Raw genomic sequence first — 18,347 nt, forward strand, 5'->3', positions numbered from 1 at the left:
CCCAACCCCTCACCCCCTAAAACCCTCAGCTTGTTTCTTGGAGTCCACAGTCTGTCGTGGTTCATCTCCCCCTCCGATTTCTCCATCCCTTTCATTTTCCTTCCCTTCTCCTAATGTCCTCCATGTTATTCCTCATGTTCCACAAGTAAGTGAAACCGTATAATAATTGACCTTCTCTGCTTGACTTATTTCACTTAGCATAATCTCCTCCAGTCCCATCCATGTTGATGCAAAAGTTGGGTATTCATCCTTTCTGATGGCTGAGTAATATTCCATTGTGTAAAGAAGACCACATCTTCTTTATCCATTCATCTGCTGAAGGGCATCTCAGCTCTTTGCACAGTTTGGCTATTGTGGATATTGCTGCTATGAACATTGGGGTATATATGGCCCTTCTTATCATTACATCTGTACCTTTGGGGTAAATACCCAGTAGTGCAATGGCTGGATCATAGGGTAGCTCTATTTTTAATTTTGTGAGGAACCTCCACACTTGTTTTCCAAAGTAGCTGTACCAACTTGCATTCCCACCAACATTGTAAGAGGGTTCCTCTTTCTCCACAACTTTTTTAACATTTGTTGTTTCTTGCCTTACTGATTTTTGCCATTCTAACTGGTGTAAGTTGATATCTCAATGTGGTTTTGATTTGAATTTCCCTGATATCTTCTAGCCACATTTTTAATCTTTGATATATAAGACCATAGCAGCATTTACAATCGGTCAAATTTTCTTCTGCTACTGACACAAGACACTTCTGACTACTCTATCTGATAGACTGTTATTTATGAGGATTTTCATTCTGGCTGCTGAGAAACTATTCCCGCCACTATATGGTATTTGAGAATTTTTATCTAATCCTTTCCTAACTGCATTATTTTTCCCAGGTCTGCTACAATAAATTACCAGAAATTGGGTAGCTTAAAGCAGTAGCAATTTATTCTCTGCCAGTGCTGGAAGTCCAAAATCGAGGTGTCAGGCACAGTTGGTTCTTTCTGAAGACTCTGAGGAAGAATCTATTCCATGCTTCTTTCCTAGTTTCTAGTGGTTGCTAGCAGTCGTTGGCATTCCTTCTTTCTTGTGCATTTCTCTGTATTCTCTCTTCGTATAAGAATAACTGTCATTAGATTTAGGGCTCACCCTAATCCAGTATGACCTCATCCTGACTTAATTAATTACATTGCCAAAGGAATAGGTTTCCAAATAATGTTACAGTCTGAGGTGCTGGGTAGATATGAATGAGAGACATGGTTCAATCCACTACACTGACCTTGAGTATTTCCTCATATACATATGCTGAACAGTTCTCATCAGTACTAAAAACTGGAGAGAGATGTTCTACACTTAGAAGTTCTCTTTCTCAGCAGCTTTGTTCTCTCTGGTATTCTGCCAACTGACCCTAGTCCCCTGGGCCTCTAGGGCTCCCAGTTCAGTTTTGCAGTCTAAGGATACTACTAGGCTCCACTAGGTTCCCCCTTACTGTTCCACAGACTAAAAACTATATCTAGGTATTGAACTTTCCAGATAGGGTTTCCTTATTTGTTTTCTTCTTTTAGGTATCATTGTCCTTTTTTCCCTGATGCTTAGTGTGTTAAGAAAAGTTTTATATATCTTGTCTGGTTCTTTGCTTGTTTAAAGCTAGAAGCAAAAGTTATGCTGAATTTAACAATCTACATCTCTTTTTTTCCTGCTTTAAAATATAGCATTTTTCCATTTCACCTTACTCAGCTAAAATTTAAAATGAAATTCATACTAGTTCTTTATTCATTTACATTAAAGTATCATTGAATGCAAGAACTTTTTTTTTTTTTTAACAACAAAAGGCCAAAATGTTGTTCATGTGTCATCCAGAAGAGTGCAATGCTGGCCCTGGTTAGAATAAAATTTTATTCAGATAATTCTCTTACCTTAAACATTTTCTTTGTGTCATTTAATGTATAACTATTTTGAGTAATTTTGGTGCATTTTTTTCTTTAAAGAATACTTCCTAATTTCATGAATTTTTACTTCTGAGTCTAGCCATGCTAAACTGAACAACTCATTTAAGTAGTAAAATATGGGAAATAGATTGAATAGTAAATATATACTATAATTTGCATTTCCTTCTTTACCCTCAGTTTCAGTGTTACTGTTTTTGTTTTTCCTTTTAGAGAATTTCCATAGACTTTTTCATCTCCAGTTCTATAGTGTGAAAATGTAGTTTATAGATATGAATGTATTTGTTTTGTGTAAGTATGTGTGGATGGCTATATGGGTATGTTACATCTAAATATATATTTTCCAAATAGGGGCATTTAAAAAATGTTTGTATATACATTTTCTTCTATTACGTTACCCTGTGAATTGACTATAGTATTACTTGACTTGCTTTGACATGTGTTCTTTCTCTAAAGTACAGTTATTAAATTAGCTGTTCTAAATAAACCATGAGTTATAAAAATGAACTCTTGAGTAGTGGATTATAGGAAAAAAGTTTGTATTCATTCTTTTGGTTATTTGAGAATTCAAGTCCTGACTCAAGTTTAATTATTTTTCATACATGTAGATGTTCAAATATGAAGGTTTTTTAGATATTATTTGTTCAAATAGTATTTGCTTTTTTCCAACCATTTGAATTTTTAAGAAGACCAAGTCAAATGTTAGGGGTTGATTTTTCATTAACTTACTCATTTTAAAATGAGGAATTATCTTTATATATTAACATAGCCAATAAAATTTTGAACATAGCCTAAAAAAATAAAAATCAGAAGCTATTTATTTGAAATATACTTTAAAAAGTGATTCAACTATGATTTGACTTAGTTTGCAGGAAACAGACTAATTTAATGAAATGAACATTATGTACAAATGTCATGTACATAATATGTCATGGCCTGCACAAATATAATTTCGGATATGTTTATATTAGTATGTGTTAGGAGAAAAAGTAGGACACAGATAAAATGTTACATAGGCCTGTACAGTACTATTATGTGCTGGAAAATGGGTTTTTGCCTTCCTAGAAGTCAGAGCAAAAGGAAAAAGCTCATAGGTGATGCACTTTTTTCTGCCCACAGCAAAAGAAAAACATAGTAATTCTTTCTAGGAAACATAATTTTTATTAGCGTTTAGTGCTGAAAGAAGCCATCTCATGCAGAAAAAAACATTGGTTAGTGTTCTCAGAAACACTCATACATCACATACAACAATCAATCCTTTAAAATTTTTCTTTTTACTTTTAATCAGAAGGTTATACTTCTGTAGAATATCATAATATTGTAGTGATTTTGTCTGAATTATTCTAATAATAAACTATAAATAGATAATCTAGGTCCCCTTTAAACAGCTCTTCATAATTTGTCTCAACTAGAAGTTTCTTAAAGATTAGTTTGAACTCTAGTGAGGACTGACATATCAGTAAAAAATATTTTTCTTTTTAATGAAATTACATGTAAAATACTGCTTTTATTGTTCAGTGTTGTATTTAAATGTTATATATTTTGTGTTTACAAAGTGTTTTAGTCTAAATAACTTTTTTTTTCATTCGTTATACAGGTTTGATAACCCAGCTGCCGTAAGCCCAACTCCTACAAGGCAACTAACTTTTAACTATCTCCTTCCTTTGAATGCTTGGCTTCTATTAAATCCTTCAGAACTCTGCTGTGATTGGACCATGGGAACAATACCACTTATAGAGTCATTTCTAGATATTCGAAATCTTGCCACATTTACTTTCTTTTGCTTTTTGGGGGCTTTGGGAATATTCAGTCTTAGATACCCTGGTGATTCCTCCAAGACTGTTTTAATGGTAAGAAATTCCCTTAATTTTTCAGATGTAAAACAGTCAGTTGATTTGAAGACTGCCTTTTCAGAGCATCTTCTTAGAAACAGCATCTTTCTTGCTCAACATCAGCTTAATTATTAGCTTTTTTTTGGCTATCCTAAAATTATATATCAGAATTCCATATGTAGGCATAATTTGACATTCAGCATGTAAAGTAAAAACTGGTTATGAATTTTCTTGATTTGCTAGGAATTCTGAAACCGTGAAGCATGCCATTGGCATCATTTTCTTCTATTTCTTTACCCAAGTAGGTTGTATACTTTGAGGAAATAGATCATTGTTTTCTTGACACAGAGAAGAGTGTCATGCAAGATAGACAGCTAGAAATATTTAGTTTAGTTCTCATTAGCAAGGTTTTCATTACACCGCAAGTTATTTTTTACTATGTTCAGAGAACTCTGATTGTTTACACAGTGTTATTTTTCTGAGGTGTATTTCTTTGTAATTTTCTTACTCTTCTGTCACCTCTTGTAGTGTGTGTTTTTTTTAAGATTTTATTTATTTATTTGACAGACAGAGATCACAAGTAGTCAGAAAGGCAGGCAGAGAGAGAGAGAGAGAGGAGGAAGCAGGCTCTCTGCGGAGCAGAGTCCGATGTAGGGCTTGATCCCAGGACCCTGGGATCATGACCTGAGCCGAAGGCAGAGGCTATAACCTACTGAGCCACCCAGGCACCCCCTTGTAGTGGTTTTGTTGTTTTCTTTAAATTACTGAAGATAGTAATAATCTGTAACATTTTCTTGAGCATTTGCTATGTGCCAGAAAGTGTTTTTTAATACTATACAAATACATCATATCTGACTACAGCCACTAGGTTCATTTATTCATTCATTAAAAAGGTTTTCTTGTAGCCTATGTACCAGGCAGCCTTTTAGGCACTAAGGATATGATAAAAAGAAATACAAGGCTCCATTTACCAGGGAACTGGCATTTTGGAAAAATTTGAAGCTGATCTCTTAGATATAGAGAAGACTGAAAAAATACAGAGTTTGGGGGAAAGGTCATATTTACTATTAGTTTTTAATCTCTTGAGTTTGATCCTAGCAGTGATTTTGAATAGCACTTGATGCCTAGAGTTTCGGAGGAGAGTCCTAAGCGCCACATAAAAATTTGATAGATGGTATAGAGATAGTAATTGAAACCAGGATGTGAATAAGAAGGTCTAAGGAGAGGTTATGTAAAGAGCAGCGTTTCTCAACTGGGGTTTTGTGACTTTTCTCAAAGATGGTAGCTAGCTATTACCATTCCAAATACATAGAATAGAAGATAATTCATACACATAATGAATGTCTAAGAGTATTTGGTCTTTATTCTCCCTCAGAAAATAGTTGAAGGGGCTAGCTAGATAGAGTGATAAGAGAAGAAACCTACAACTCGGTTTGAAAAAACTTCTATAGAAGGTATAGGAGTTTATATACAGTAAAAGATAACTGTGTAGAGGAGAATGAACCTAAATAGGAGATAGACCAAATGGACAGAAAGGTAGGTGAGTATTTCAAGAAAGATGGAATGATTATCACTAACAGATACTCTGAGGCAGAAAAGTGAGATCAGTCATATTTAACCTATTTTAGGAATATTAGTTACTTAATGAAATTTATTTCTGTGGAGAGATTGAATTAGGAGATGTGGATATGAAGAATGGTAGTATAGATAACCTGTAGGGTTACCTTAACTTTGAATATTTCGAAGGAGGAGACAAGCTTGAATTTATTATCAGCTAAGTAAGAGAAGACTGTGCCAGCTTAACGCATAACAGACTGCTGATCTCATGTAGAGCTTGGAGGGAGCATGAAGATCTAGAATTAGTGAACCTTCAGAGGTAGGAGAATCACTTTCATTGGAGAACTCAGTTCGCCGACTTTTAGAAGGAAAGGAAATCACTAATAGGTTGACTTGCAATGTTGATTTGAAATGTCGATTGGTTAAGTGGGGTGAAAACCAGCTACTTATTACCTTGGCTGTAAAGTGCTTGCCTAAGAATGTGGGACCTTGTTTTATACCTAAGGGACATAATGAATGGGTAAGGCAATTTAAAAATGTGTTTGTTGTCAAAGGAGACATTTAAGGTTGAAGAGACAAGAGCGTATTTGAATATGGATAGGAACAATACAGTTGATTAGAAGGTGGTCAAGTAGATGAAAGAATGGTTAATTGTGAGATTTGCGAGGAGCAGGGGCACTGTAGAGCTCAGGTTTGGCCCGAGAAAGATGGAAACACACACTTCTTATGTCGCAGAAAGGATGGAAATGACATCAGTGTGTGGATGTTGGTAGGTTTAGTAGCACAGAATTGAAAGAATTCTTGTTTTATGGCTTTAGTTTTCTCTGTAAGTTTGGAAGTATGGTCACCCGCTGAAAGTGACATGAATCAAAAGCCTAAGAAAAGTAATCAAGATACAAAATAAATGAGAGAGGGAGTGATCCTATCAAAGACACCTAGAAGTTCTGAGTTTTAAGGATCAATTTGAAGTTGATAATCATTAATTTATGATGATACTAATATATTTTGCTTTGGGACTGTCTCTAGTAGAGCTTTGCTGTTCAGGTAAATACAGACAAAGCAGCTGCATGGTAGAATACATCCAAAGCTGAGGTTCTACTAAAAGGAAGGAAAAGTAAGGAAGGGTGGATGAATGTAAAGTTTTGGCATATAAAATAATGATTTCTATAATATAAGCTGAATAAAAACAGGGAGGGTAGTACCAGTGAAATAAGCAGAGATTTGTATAAATTTTATTTTATGTATGTAAAAAGGAACAATTGTGATCTTAGGTATAACTTCTTTAAGATAGTCTTTTTTTTTTTTTTTTTTAAGATTTTATTTATTTATTTGACAGAGAGAAATCACAAGTAGATGGAGAGGCAGGCAGAGAGAGAGAGAGGGAAGCAGGCTCTCTGCTGAGCAGAGAGCCCGATGCGGGACTCGATCCCAGGACTCTGAGATCATGACCTGAGCTGAAGGCAGCGGCTTAACCCACTGAGCCACCCAGGCGCCCTCTTTAAGATAGTCTTAAACATGCTATATTATATAGTGATGTTCTGTGAAGATCTTTTAAAGGGATAAGTATATCAAAGGAGTACCTATGAAGTATCAGATGCCGTGTTAAGCACTTATTAAAATGTCCTGTGTATCCTGACAATATAACATCAGTAGTTATTAACCCCAATTTGTAGAGAAACACAAATTGGGAAGATGATTGATTAGTTTACTTTATATTACCTAGGAAGTAAGAAACAAAACAGATTTGTTCCAGACTCTTGCACTACCACCTTTCCTTTTAAAAAGTTTTATATCACTGAAGAAGTAAATTATGGTAGCCATAGTTAGCTAGGTTGGCATATATTAATAGAGAGTGTATTAGAACTTTTAAATAAGTTAATCATTAGAGACATTCCTTTATCCAAGAACGAGTAGATTTTTTGTGAGGTTGCTTTTTGTGTATATAGCTTGTGCATCAGTCCATGATACATCTTTGAATGAATTTAACACTTTTAATTATTTCAAATAAAATAGCTTTAGAGCAGCCATGAATTAATAAAAAATATGTTTGCCTGTTTGTTTTTAGAAAAGGACTACAGGGTGCCTGGGTAACTCATTCAGTTAAGCATCTGACTCTTGGTTTTGGCTCAGGTCATAATCTCATGGGTCATGAGATCAAGCCCCAAGTGGGGCTCTCTGTCTGTGGGAAGTCTGCTTGAAGATTCTTTCTCTCTGCCCCTACCCTAACTCCCTCTCTCTGAAATAAATACATCTTATATGTGGGAGTATCTCTGTTTCTCAGCTAGCTGGTTGTTTTTATCAAGCACTCTTGGGAATGGAAAATTAATTATGTATTCTTAATGTTTTACCTTTTTGATCAAAAAGAAAACATTAAAATTTCAGATATATGTATTAGTATGATACTTAGTAGTTCAGTAATGCTTTTCTTTAGATTCTTTACTTCCTCATTACAAGTTTTTAATTTATCATACATGGTGAAAGTATTTTTTTCAATGTGTATACATCTTTTCATCCGTATTTTACTAATAAAGTATAATAAAGAGGAAGCAATCTTTCAAACTGTTAAAAGACTCTCAAACTTCTGAAGCTGAAAGAATAACTTGCATAGTTATTCAATTAGGTACTATAAAACAAATCAGGGTAACAAAATACGGAAGCACGTGTTCATAGAAACAGATGTCCTAATAACCAGCTTGGTTCCTTTCATAGGTTATTTGTGTGTTAGTTGTTGGAATACTACCTTTTTAATGGATTTATTGTCTGGGAACCATATGCTCTCTCATTTTCAAAATAACAAAATCTAAGCATTTTTATGATGTATTTCAATGTGTAGTGTTAGAATTTTAGAAATTTTTATAGAACAAAAGACTACTGTTTAAAGGGGGCAGTTTTATTTTTATACTTATACTAAGCCTCTTAAATATATAGGACTCATCAGAGTATTATGCAAAGGAATGCTGGGGTACAGACACAGTAGTCTACTGTCTTGCCTGAAGGATACCTTCTATCATTTTTCAATTTCCAATATAATATGAATATTAACAATAATAAAAATATGAAAACTTGCATGAATGGCTTTTATGTCAGCCATTACAGTTTTGTAAAACCTGTTAACATCTCTGTCAATGTATTTTTACCATACATACATAAGTTGGGTGTATAAAAATTATTAATGTCTTATTTTATATTTATTTAAAAAAAATATTTATTTCATTGGATGAGCCCTAATTATAATCTCACCTTGATCTCACCTTGGTGATATACATCCTGATGTTTGTTGTTACTGACCCTAAGTTGCCTTCTGTATGTTTAAATTAGTATTGTTTATAATATTATTAAAACTGGTACCAATACATTATTCAAATTAAATAAAGTATTTGGTTTTAACTTTTGAATGGCCATATTTTTTTTTGAACTTACTAAAATACCTTATTTTTCTTTGTAGGCCCTTTGTTTGATGGCGTTACCATTTATTCCTGCATCAAACCTTTTTTTCCCAGTTGGATTTGTTGTTGCTGAGAGAGTATTGTATGTTCCTAGCATGGGGTTCTGTATTTTGGTAGCCCATGGATGGCAGAAAATATCAAATAAAAGGTGAATTAAAATGTTAGTTCATTTAATGCTTACTAACTGTAGAATTAAGTGTGATACATTTAAGTATTTAAAATGTTTAGTTCATTTATATAAATCCTACTTTTATGTTTTTATTTTTCATCTTGATAGTCTCCTCATTTTTCTGTAATTCAGGTTAGGAAAGCTTCATAGCACCCACCTCATCCTATGTTCTTATTAACATAATTTTATTGTACAGCCTGTGACATAACAAACTTTGAGTCAGACCCAAGCGAAAACAAGGATATTGTTGAGAATAGAGTTATAAATAACCATTGCCACCTCGATGTGCGATGACATAGTCTTCTTACTTAAGTGAGTTATGTTGAGTTTATTTATATATAAATGCATATAGTAAACAGTCTATAATTTCTTGATATCATCACTATCTGCATCATAACCATCATGTCCTAGTTGCCTTAACTAACAGTTAAGGAACAGAAGAGTCACACTGTATGCAAGAAATGTCTGCTTTCTCACTTTCCAGTCATCCTTCAACCCTCAGCATTCTTACTTGTCTCTACCTCATTGCCTCTACTAGCTAACTCCAGTCAGTGCTTGTATTTAAAATTTATTTCCCTGGTGTCTGTAGAAAGTCTTTCTCCTAATTCTCTTTCATGTCATCTCATTGCTGCTCAGTCCCTTCTCAGAGTCTTCTTGCTGTAGTTGCTCTTTAAATATTTTTTATTTGCCACAATTTTACTCACAGTCATTTTTCTCACACTGCATATTCTCCCTGGGTGATGTCATCCATGTCTACAATTTTCACTAATATCTAGCAGGCCCTTTCTCTTAACTTCTACCCATATATCCAATTTTAATCAATACCAGTTTTGGAATGCTTACCATGTGCCAAGAGCCATGATAGACCCTTTAGATTTGTTTTCTCATTTAATCTAACATTCCTTAACTCTCGTGCACATTTGAAAATTAAAGCTCATATAGATTACTTGAATCAGGTTACCTCAAGATCACATAGCTGGTAAACAGTAGGATTTTTCTTCAGATTTATATTTGACTACTTCCAACGTCCATGTTTGTTCATTCTCTCTCTCCCTCTCTCTCTCTGTCTCTCCATGGTCCATGTTCTTTCTGATCCATGCAGTCTTATCTTAAGTGGATCTCTCAAAATGAAAGAAGTTGAACTGTGTTATTAAGACAGAAACATACTTAGAGAATATTAGTACCAAATAAGACTATAGGGATAATTGAAGTATAACATTTTTATAGATGAGGAATTAAGTCCCATATAATTAGCCTAAAGCTGTATAAGTAATTTGTATCTATTTCATAAAGAGTTAGTTTTACTATGACTCGTAATAAATAATTCTAGCTTTAAAATATGAAATTATTCAAAGAATGTCATGATAATCTGTGGTATAGATGCAATTTGTGTAAGCCAATTTTTAAAAAAAAAAAAATATAGCCAGTGAAGATTGACCCTTGATAAACACAAGAATATTCAAATTGTAAGTAAAGGCCCCAAAAAGGAAAAATTGCAGTTAAAAACTGGTATGTCTGCTTTTTGCCATTATATGTAAACAGAGTTTTTGAAATACTAATATAATTAAAGACTCAAGTAGAAGGTAGTATGCATATTTAATTTTTTTGGTGTTACCTTTGAAGTTAGATGATTGCCAGAATGATCCTCATTCCTTAGAATAAACTCAAAGATGATATTTGGGGATATTTAACATTATTTCTTACCTCTATTCTAAAAGATAAAATGCTTCTGGTGATGTAGACAATGGTTTCTTTGTTTTGCTTTTTTCTCTTAAACAGTGTATTAAAAAAGTTATCCTGGATTTGTCTGTCTATGGTGATATTCACTCATGCCTTAAAAACACTCCACAGAAATTGGGATTGGGAGTCTGAATATACATTGTTTATGTCAGCCTTGAAGGTAAAGTATTATCCAGAATGACAGGAAAATATGTCATTAATGATTTCTTATAGTCATGTCTAGGATGTTTTTATATTTAATTAGACATGTTACTGTCAATTTTAAGTACTACTCCAAAAGATCAGTAAAAATAATTTGTTCTTTATATAATATATACCATAACCAGTGCTTTGAATCATATTTAGTTGATATGTCTGTGGCATATATGAATAATTCCCTAAATGCTATACTGTTGTTAGAAGTTCAAATGATAATAAAATGATTAAATAAGAATACTATATATAGGGGCACCTGGGTGGCTCAGTGGGTTAAAGCCTCTGCTTTCGGCTCAGGTCATGATCCCAGGGTCCTGGGATCGAGCCCTGCATCAGGCTCTCTGCTCAGCAGCAAGCATGCTTCCCTTCCTCTCTCTGCCTGCCTCTCTGCCTACCTCTGTCTGTCAAATAAATAAATAAAATCTTAAAAAAAGAACACTATATATAGTTCATAGTTCTGAAGGTGAACTTTTTTTTTTAACCTTTTAATGTTTTAAAAATTAGAATAGATCTCACAGTGAGAGGCATCTTACAATTAATTAGTGGCTTTTTGTTTTATTAATAGTGAGTCTTAGAATTAATGGCATCCTAGATTTATTGAAGTAAAATACGTAACTAAAAATGGCACCTTGCTATGTGGAAAATAACTAAGGTTACAATACTATAGAAAAGATAGAAACTGGCAGAAAGTAGTGATAAAACATTTCTATAGAATGGACAACATACCAGGAATAAGGTCTTTTTAAAAAAATCATAAAATACTGGTTTCTGTAAGCTACAAGCAATGGGTTTTTTCAGGTGCTTCTCTTCAAAACTATAAATTCTTAACTTCCTTTGGCTATTTCTGTACTCCCCATTGCTTGGCTTTCCTGGAATATTGCCTCATTCCAATAGTCTGTGTGACAACTTAAGGTCATGTGACTATCCTTTTGTCTCACTCAGTAACTGCACTCTCTCCTCTAGCTTAGAAGTCTGTTAACGAAAGAGACCTCATTACTATTCTTCTTAAGCTACACTCATAGAATATCAGTGGAAACCTATAATTTTCAAGAGTTTTGTTTATCGTTATTCCTAGAACAATCTAAGAACCACAGCCCTACTCACTGAGGCTAGTTCCTCGGCCAGATACCATCCTCTCCCTACAGGAACATCATGCCCATCTGTGAATTAATAAAGCACAGATAAATTTAGAACTTTAATCCCAGGTTTCCCATTACCATAATGGACTACGTAAATAACTTTATAACAAGCCTAAAAATAAGTAATCAGTGCAAGTTAAATATATTCTCATGTTCAAATACCTTCTCTCCCAAAAGAATACAGATAGTAGAGCTTAAGTTTTCAAACAACGTAATGCATTTTTTTCTTTTTTTAGTTAAGTTCTATGCCCAGTGTGGGGCTTAAACTCATGACACCAAGATCAAGTTGCATACTCTACTGACTAAGCCAGCCAAGCACCCTGTGATACTTTGATCAAATAAAACTTTTAGCAAAATTCTAATACATCAAATAGATGAAATCAGACTGCTGTGGTTTTAGTTTATGTTAAAAGGAGGAGAGTAAATTTGGGGAAATACTTCACTTGGCTCCTTTCTCATCTCCAGGGGCACCTCCTTGGAACACTCCATTCCTAACAATATACTAAACAAATATCTTTGTTAATTGGAGGTATACATACAAATTTTTCTTTTCTAAAAGAAAAACCTGAATTATTTTTTCAAGTTTTATTGAGGTTAATTGACATATAATGTATTAGTTTAAGATGTACAACATAATATCTGTGTATATTATAAAATAATTATAATAAGTTAACTTCTGTCACCTTACATAGGTACAATATTTTTCTTTTGATGAGAATTTCCAAGATCTACTATCTTAGCAACTTTCAAATATACATTACAGTATTGTTAACTATCGTAACCATGCTCAACATTGTATTCACAGAACTTATTTGTCTTATAACTGAAAGTTGGTGTCTTTGAGCACCTCACCCATTCATGGATACCTCTGTGGAACACTCCATTCCTAATGGTATTCCTAATGGTAACACTCCATACCTAATGGTATTCCTAATGGTAATAAATATCTGTGTTAATTGGAGTTGTATTTTTTAATTTTTTTTTTTAATTTTTTATTTTTTAAAAAACATATATTTTTATCCCCAGGGGTACAGGTCTATGAATCACCAGGTTTACACACTTGAGGGTTGCCGGGGGGAGGGGGTTTGGGAGAAGGGGGTGATTTGGAGTTGTATTTTTTAATTGTAATTTATTTCTATCTATGCTTATGTATTGAAGGTAAATAAAAATAATGCCAAATTATGGAATAATGTGGGTCATGCTCTGGAAAACGAAAAGAACTTTGAACGAGCTTTGAAATATTTCTTACAGGCTACCCATGTTCAGCCAGGTAAGCGTTATTAATTAATAAAACAATTTGAATAGATTGATTCAAAACTTGATTATATTTGGGGATAATAAGGTAGAGTTTTGTTTTCAGTCTTCATTCCAGGTGATATAAATACTATAGTGTTTGATGCTGGCTTATTTTGAATTAGATTATATATTAGATCTACTTAGACATTTAGGATTTTTTTCTTTACTATAAGAGTTGGTGGTACTGATGAGCAATTTTGGTGGAATGTTAGATGCAAAAGCCTGATAGGAATGTGTTTAGGAGAGAGGGGGAAGAATAATTGGAGACAGCTGGTATTGAAAACTCTTAAAGAGTATCAATAGGAAATGGTGGTATTGCTGGGAATGGAGTCAAGAAAAGGTAAGTAGGATGATAGGAGTTTTTGTTTTCAGTTTTAAGGTGGGAGAAACAAAGCATATGTACAGCTAATCCACTGAGGCTGGGAAAAGTAATAATTCAAAAAGGAGGGAACAAATTATGGATCAGTTGTCCTTAAATAAATGAGAAGAAATAAATAGAATTTTGTGCACAGGATAAGGACTTCATTTAGTCATAGAATTGCTAATATACTATAAGGAAGGCAAAGAACATAAATAATGGATATAGGCAGTCGAATAGATCATCTGGAGGAAGTTTCTGGAAATTGTCTTTTGTTTGCTTCTATTTTCTCATTGAAATAGAAAGCAGAGTCATCAGAGTCAGGAAGGGTTGAATCTCTAGAGATCTAAGAATAAGAGTGGGTGTGAAGTAGCTGTCTAGGACAGTGCTTCACAAACTGAAATGTGCCCTTGAATCACATGGAGATGTTATAGTGGATGTTCTGATGGATAGAGGTTTAGAATAGAATCTGAAGTTCTGCACTTCTATTAAGTTCCCAGGTAATGTTTAGCCCATGGATCACACTTTTAGAGACAAGATATAGGAAAATGTGTAATTGCCAAGCAGTTCTAACTGCTTGAGGTTAGAATACTTTATTTAAAATTATACTAGTTGATGTAGGTGTATGCTTTTCACTTGCTACTTTACAGCTGAAATGGCACAGGCGTGGAGAACTCTGTTAAATAGAATTAGGGCATTTTAAAATGTGCTATTACTAAACAAGAAACAGATAATGATTATAATAGATGAAGAATCTAAGTTAAGCAGGGAGGTGAGGCAGGGTGATAGGATCAATGATTTATAGGTGTGAAGAATTGTTGGTGTCTGAGTAGGATCTAGCTTACAGCATCAGTATTTTTCAAGAGGAATACTATTGGTATTTTGAGTGTACAAAACTGTATTTCAGGATATAAACCAACATGGCCCTCATCTGCCAAATGCCATCATTACTGTCAATTTATAATGATAACCAAAAGGTACTTCCCTCAACACATATACACCCCAACACCCCGGTCACATTTGTAAATATCCTCAGAGAATCGGGGAGTGGCAAGCAATACCCACTCTTTGTTAGATATGACTGTGGTCATTGCACTAACTAGTTAAAGGAAGATGGAGGTGAAAATCTTGGAAGAAAGGATATCAAAGCCCAAGTATTAGAAAATTTGTATTTGTAGATTCTGAAATCACTTAAGAATTATGAGAACCATAAGCAACCAGGAGATTTGACTCAGAGAATAGTGACTGCAACAAAGAAGGATGGTCAATTATAATAGAGTTTAATGACCTGAAATTCAGAGACAAGTGATTTTAAGAAGGAGCAAGAGTTGTCTGGAAGTGTTAAAGATCACCAAAGACACCTACTCTTCCTCCAGACCCAGTGCTGCAAAGAATAAGAAAAAGAACACAGTCGCTACTTGGACAAGCTACATGTAAAAAACCACATCCCTGAGGCAAAGCCAAATTTCATTTAGAGAAAGATGAAGAGAAAGCTGTAGAAATAAAACAGATGGTCTAGCTTTTCAATTTTATTTTCCCTAACTCTTTCTATAGTTTTTCTTGAGTATATATTCCTGGTTTCCTCACCTCTTTGCCTTTGTTTATATTATTCCTTGAGCCTAGAATTCCTCCCTTCTCCCTTGCCATTTACCTTCTATCATATCCTATCCATCTTTTACAACCCATCTTGCATGGCTTCTCTTCTCTCTCTTTTTTTTTTATTGTGTTATATTAGTCACCGTAAAATACATCATTAGTTTTTGATGCAGTGTTTCAAGATTCATTGTTTATGTACAACACCCAGTTCTCCATGCAATATGTGCCCTCTTTAATACCAACCACCAGGTTCACCCATTCCCCCAACCCCTCTGCCCTCTAAAATCCTCAGTTTGTTTCTTGGAGTCCACAGTCTCTCATGGTTCATCTTCCCCTCCGATTTCCCCAATTCACTTTTCCTTTCTTCTGATGTCCTCCATATTATTCCTTATGTTCCACAAGTAAATGAAACCATATAATAATTGACCTTCTCTGCCTGACTTATTTCACTCAGCATAATCTTCTCCAGTCCCATCCATGTTGATACAAAAGTTGGGTATTCATCCTTTCTGATGGCTGAGTAATATCCCATTGTGTTTATGGACCACATCTTCTTTATCCATTCGTCTGTTGAAGGGCATCTCAGCTCTTTGTACAGTTTGGCTATTGTGAACATTGTTGCTATGAACAATGGGGTACAGATGGCCCTTCTTTTCATTACATCTGCATCTCTGGGTTAAATACCCAGTAATGCAATTGCAGGATCATAAGGAAGCTCTATTTTTGATTTCTTAAGGAACCTCCACACTGTTTTCCAAAGTGGGTGCACCAACTTGCATTCCCTCCAACAGTTTAAGAGGGTTCCTCTTTCTTCACATCCTCTTCAACACTTGTTTCCTGCCTTGTTCATCTTTGCCATTCTAACTGGTGGAAGGTGGTATCTCAACTAGTTTTGATTTGAATTTCCCTGATGGCTAATGATGATGAACATTTTTCATGTGTCAGCCATTTGTATGTCTTCACTGGAGAAGTGTCTGTTCATGTCTTTTGCCCATTCTTTGACATGATTATCTGTTTCTTGGGTGTTACGTTTGAGGAGTTCTTTATAGATCTTGGATATTAGCCCTTTGTAGTGTCATTTGCAAATCTCTTCTCCTATTCCTTGGGTTACCTCTTTGTTTGGTTGACTGTTTCCTTTGCTGTGCAGAAGCTTTTGATCTTGATGAAGTCCCAAAAGTTCATCTTCACTTTTGGTTCCTTTGCCTTTGGAGACATGTCTTGAAAGAAGTTGCTGTGGTCAATGTCGAAGAGGTTACTGCCTCTGTTCTCCCCTAGGATTTTGATGGATTCCTGCATCACGTTGAGGTCTTTCATCCATTTTGAGTTTATCTTTGTGTGTGGTGTAAGAGAATGGTCAAGTTTCATTCTTCTATACATAGTTGTCCAATTTTCCCAGCACTGTTTATTGAAGAGACTGTCTTTTTTCCACTGGATATTTTTTCCTGCTTTGTCAAAGATTATTTGACTATAGAGTTAAGGGCCCATATCTGGGCTCTCTACTGTGTTCCATTGGTCTGTGTGTCTGTTTTGATGCCAGTACCATGATGTCTTAGTGATCACAGCTTTGCAGTAAAGCTTGAAACCAGGCAATGTGATGTCCCCAGCTTTGTTTTTCTTTTTTAACATTTCCTTAGCAATTCGGGGTCTTTTCTGGTTCCATACAAATTTTCAAATTGTTTTAGCACTTCATAAAATGTCGCTGGTATTTTAATCAGGATGGCATTGAAAGTATAGATTGATCTGGGCAGCATAGACGTTTTAACAATGTTTATTCTTCCGATCCATGAGCATGGAATGCTTTTCAGTCTTTCTGTGTCGTCTTCAGTTTCTTTCATGAGTGTTCTGTAGTTCCTTAAGTACAGATCTTTACTTCTTTGGTTTGGTTTATTCCAACGTATCTTACAGTTTTTGGTGCTATTGTAAATGGAATCGATTCTCTAATTGCCCTTTCTACAGTTTCATTGTTAGTGTATGAGTAAGCAAGGATTTCTGTGCATTAATTTTGTATCCTGCCACATTATTGAATTGCTGTATGAGTTCTAGTAGTTTGGGGGTAGAGTCTTTTGGATTTTCCATATAAAGTATCCTATCATCTGCGAAGAGAGAGAGTTTGACTTCTTCTTTGCCATTTTGAATACATTTTATTTCTTTTTGTTGTCTGATTGCTGTTGCTAGGACTTCTAGTACTACTATGTTGAACAACAGTGGGAAGAGTGGGCATCCTTGTCATGTTCCTGATCTCAGTGGGAAGGCTCTCAGCTTTTCTCCATTGAGAATGATATTCGCTGTGGGTTTTTCATAGATGGATTTTATGAAGTTGAGGCATGTTCCCTCTATCCCTATACTTCAAAGCGTTTTAATCAGGAAAGGATGCTGTATTTTGTCAAATGCTTTTTCTTTATCAACTGAGATGACCATGTGGTTCTTCTCTCTTCTCTTACTGATTTATCACATCAATTGATTTGCGAATGTTCAATCACCTTTGCATCCCATGGATAAATCCCACCTGGTCATGGTGGATAATCTTTTTCATGTACTGTTGGATCCTATTAGCTAAGATCTTGTTGAGAATCTTGGAACCCATATTCATCAGGGATATTGGTCTGAAAGTCTCCTTTCTGATGGGGTCTTTGCCTGGTTTGGGGATCAAGGTGTAAAGCTGGCTTCATAGAAAGAGTCTGGAATTTTTCCTTCTGTTTCTTTTTCTTTTTCTTTTTCTTTTTTTAAACAGCTTCAGGAGAATAAAGATTATTTCTTTTTCGAATGTTTGATAGAATTCAGGGAATCTGTCAGGTCCTGGGCTCTTGTTTTTTGGGGGAAGTTTTTAATCACTGCTTCAGTCTCATTACTAGGTATTGGTCTATTCAGGTTATCAGTTTCCTCCTGATTCAGTTTTGGAAGTTTATAGGTTTCCAGGAATGCATCCATTTCTTCTAGGTTGTTTAACTTATTGGCATGTAGCTGTTGATAATAATTTCTGATAATCGTTTCTATTTCCTTGGTGTTAGTTATGATCTCTCCACTTTCACCATAATTTTATTAATTTGGGTCTTCTCTGTTTTCTTTTAGGTTAGTTTGGCCAAT

At 34.7% G+C, this 18,347-nt stretch overlaps 1 protein-coding gene across 2 annotated transcripts in view; it reads left to right on the top strand.

Annotated features, from left to right (window-relative positions):
- Positions 1-18,347, top strand: part of TMTC3 (transmembrane O-mannosyltransferase targeting cadherins 3) — a 61,308-nt gene that overhangs the window by 24,753 nt on the left and 18,208 nt on the right. For both annotated transcript variants that reach the window (XR_009356873.1, XM_059186479.1), the window contains exons 7-10: positions 3,533-3,785; positions 8,770-8,918; positions 10,719-10,839; positions 13,172-13,283. Coding sequence is in view for 1 of the 2 variants with exons in the window: in XM_059186479.1 (XP_059042462.1) it covers positions 3,533-3,785; positions 8,770-8,918; positions 10,719-10,839; positions 13,172-13,283 (635 nt within the window). In the remaining variant the exon portion in view is untranslated. The remainder of the gene's footprint in view (positions 1-3,532; positions 3,786-8,769; positions 8,919-10,718; positions 10,840-13,171; positions 13,284-18,347) is intronic.

Source organism: Mustela lutreola, chromosome 8 (genome assembly GCF_030435805.1).
Source record: "Mustela lutreola isolate mMusLut2 chromosome 8, mMusLut2.pri, whole genome shotgun sequence".
NCBI classification, from domain to species: domain Eukaryota; kingdom Metazoa; phylum Chordata; class Mammalia; order Carnivora; family Mustelidae; genus Mustela; species Mustela lutreola.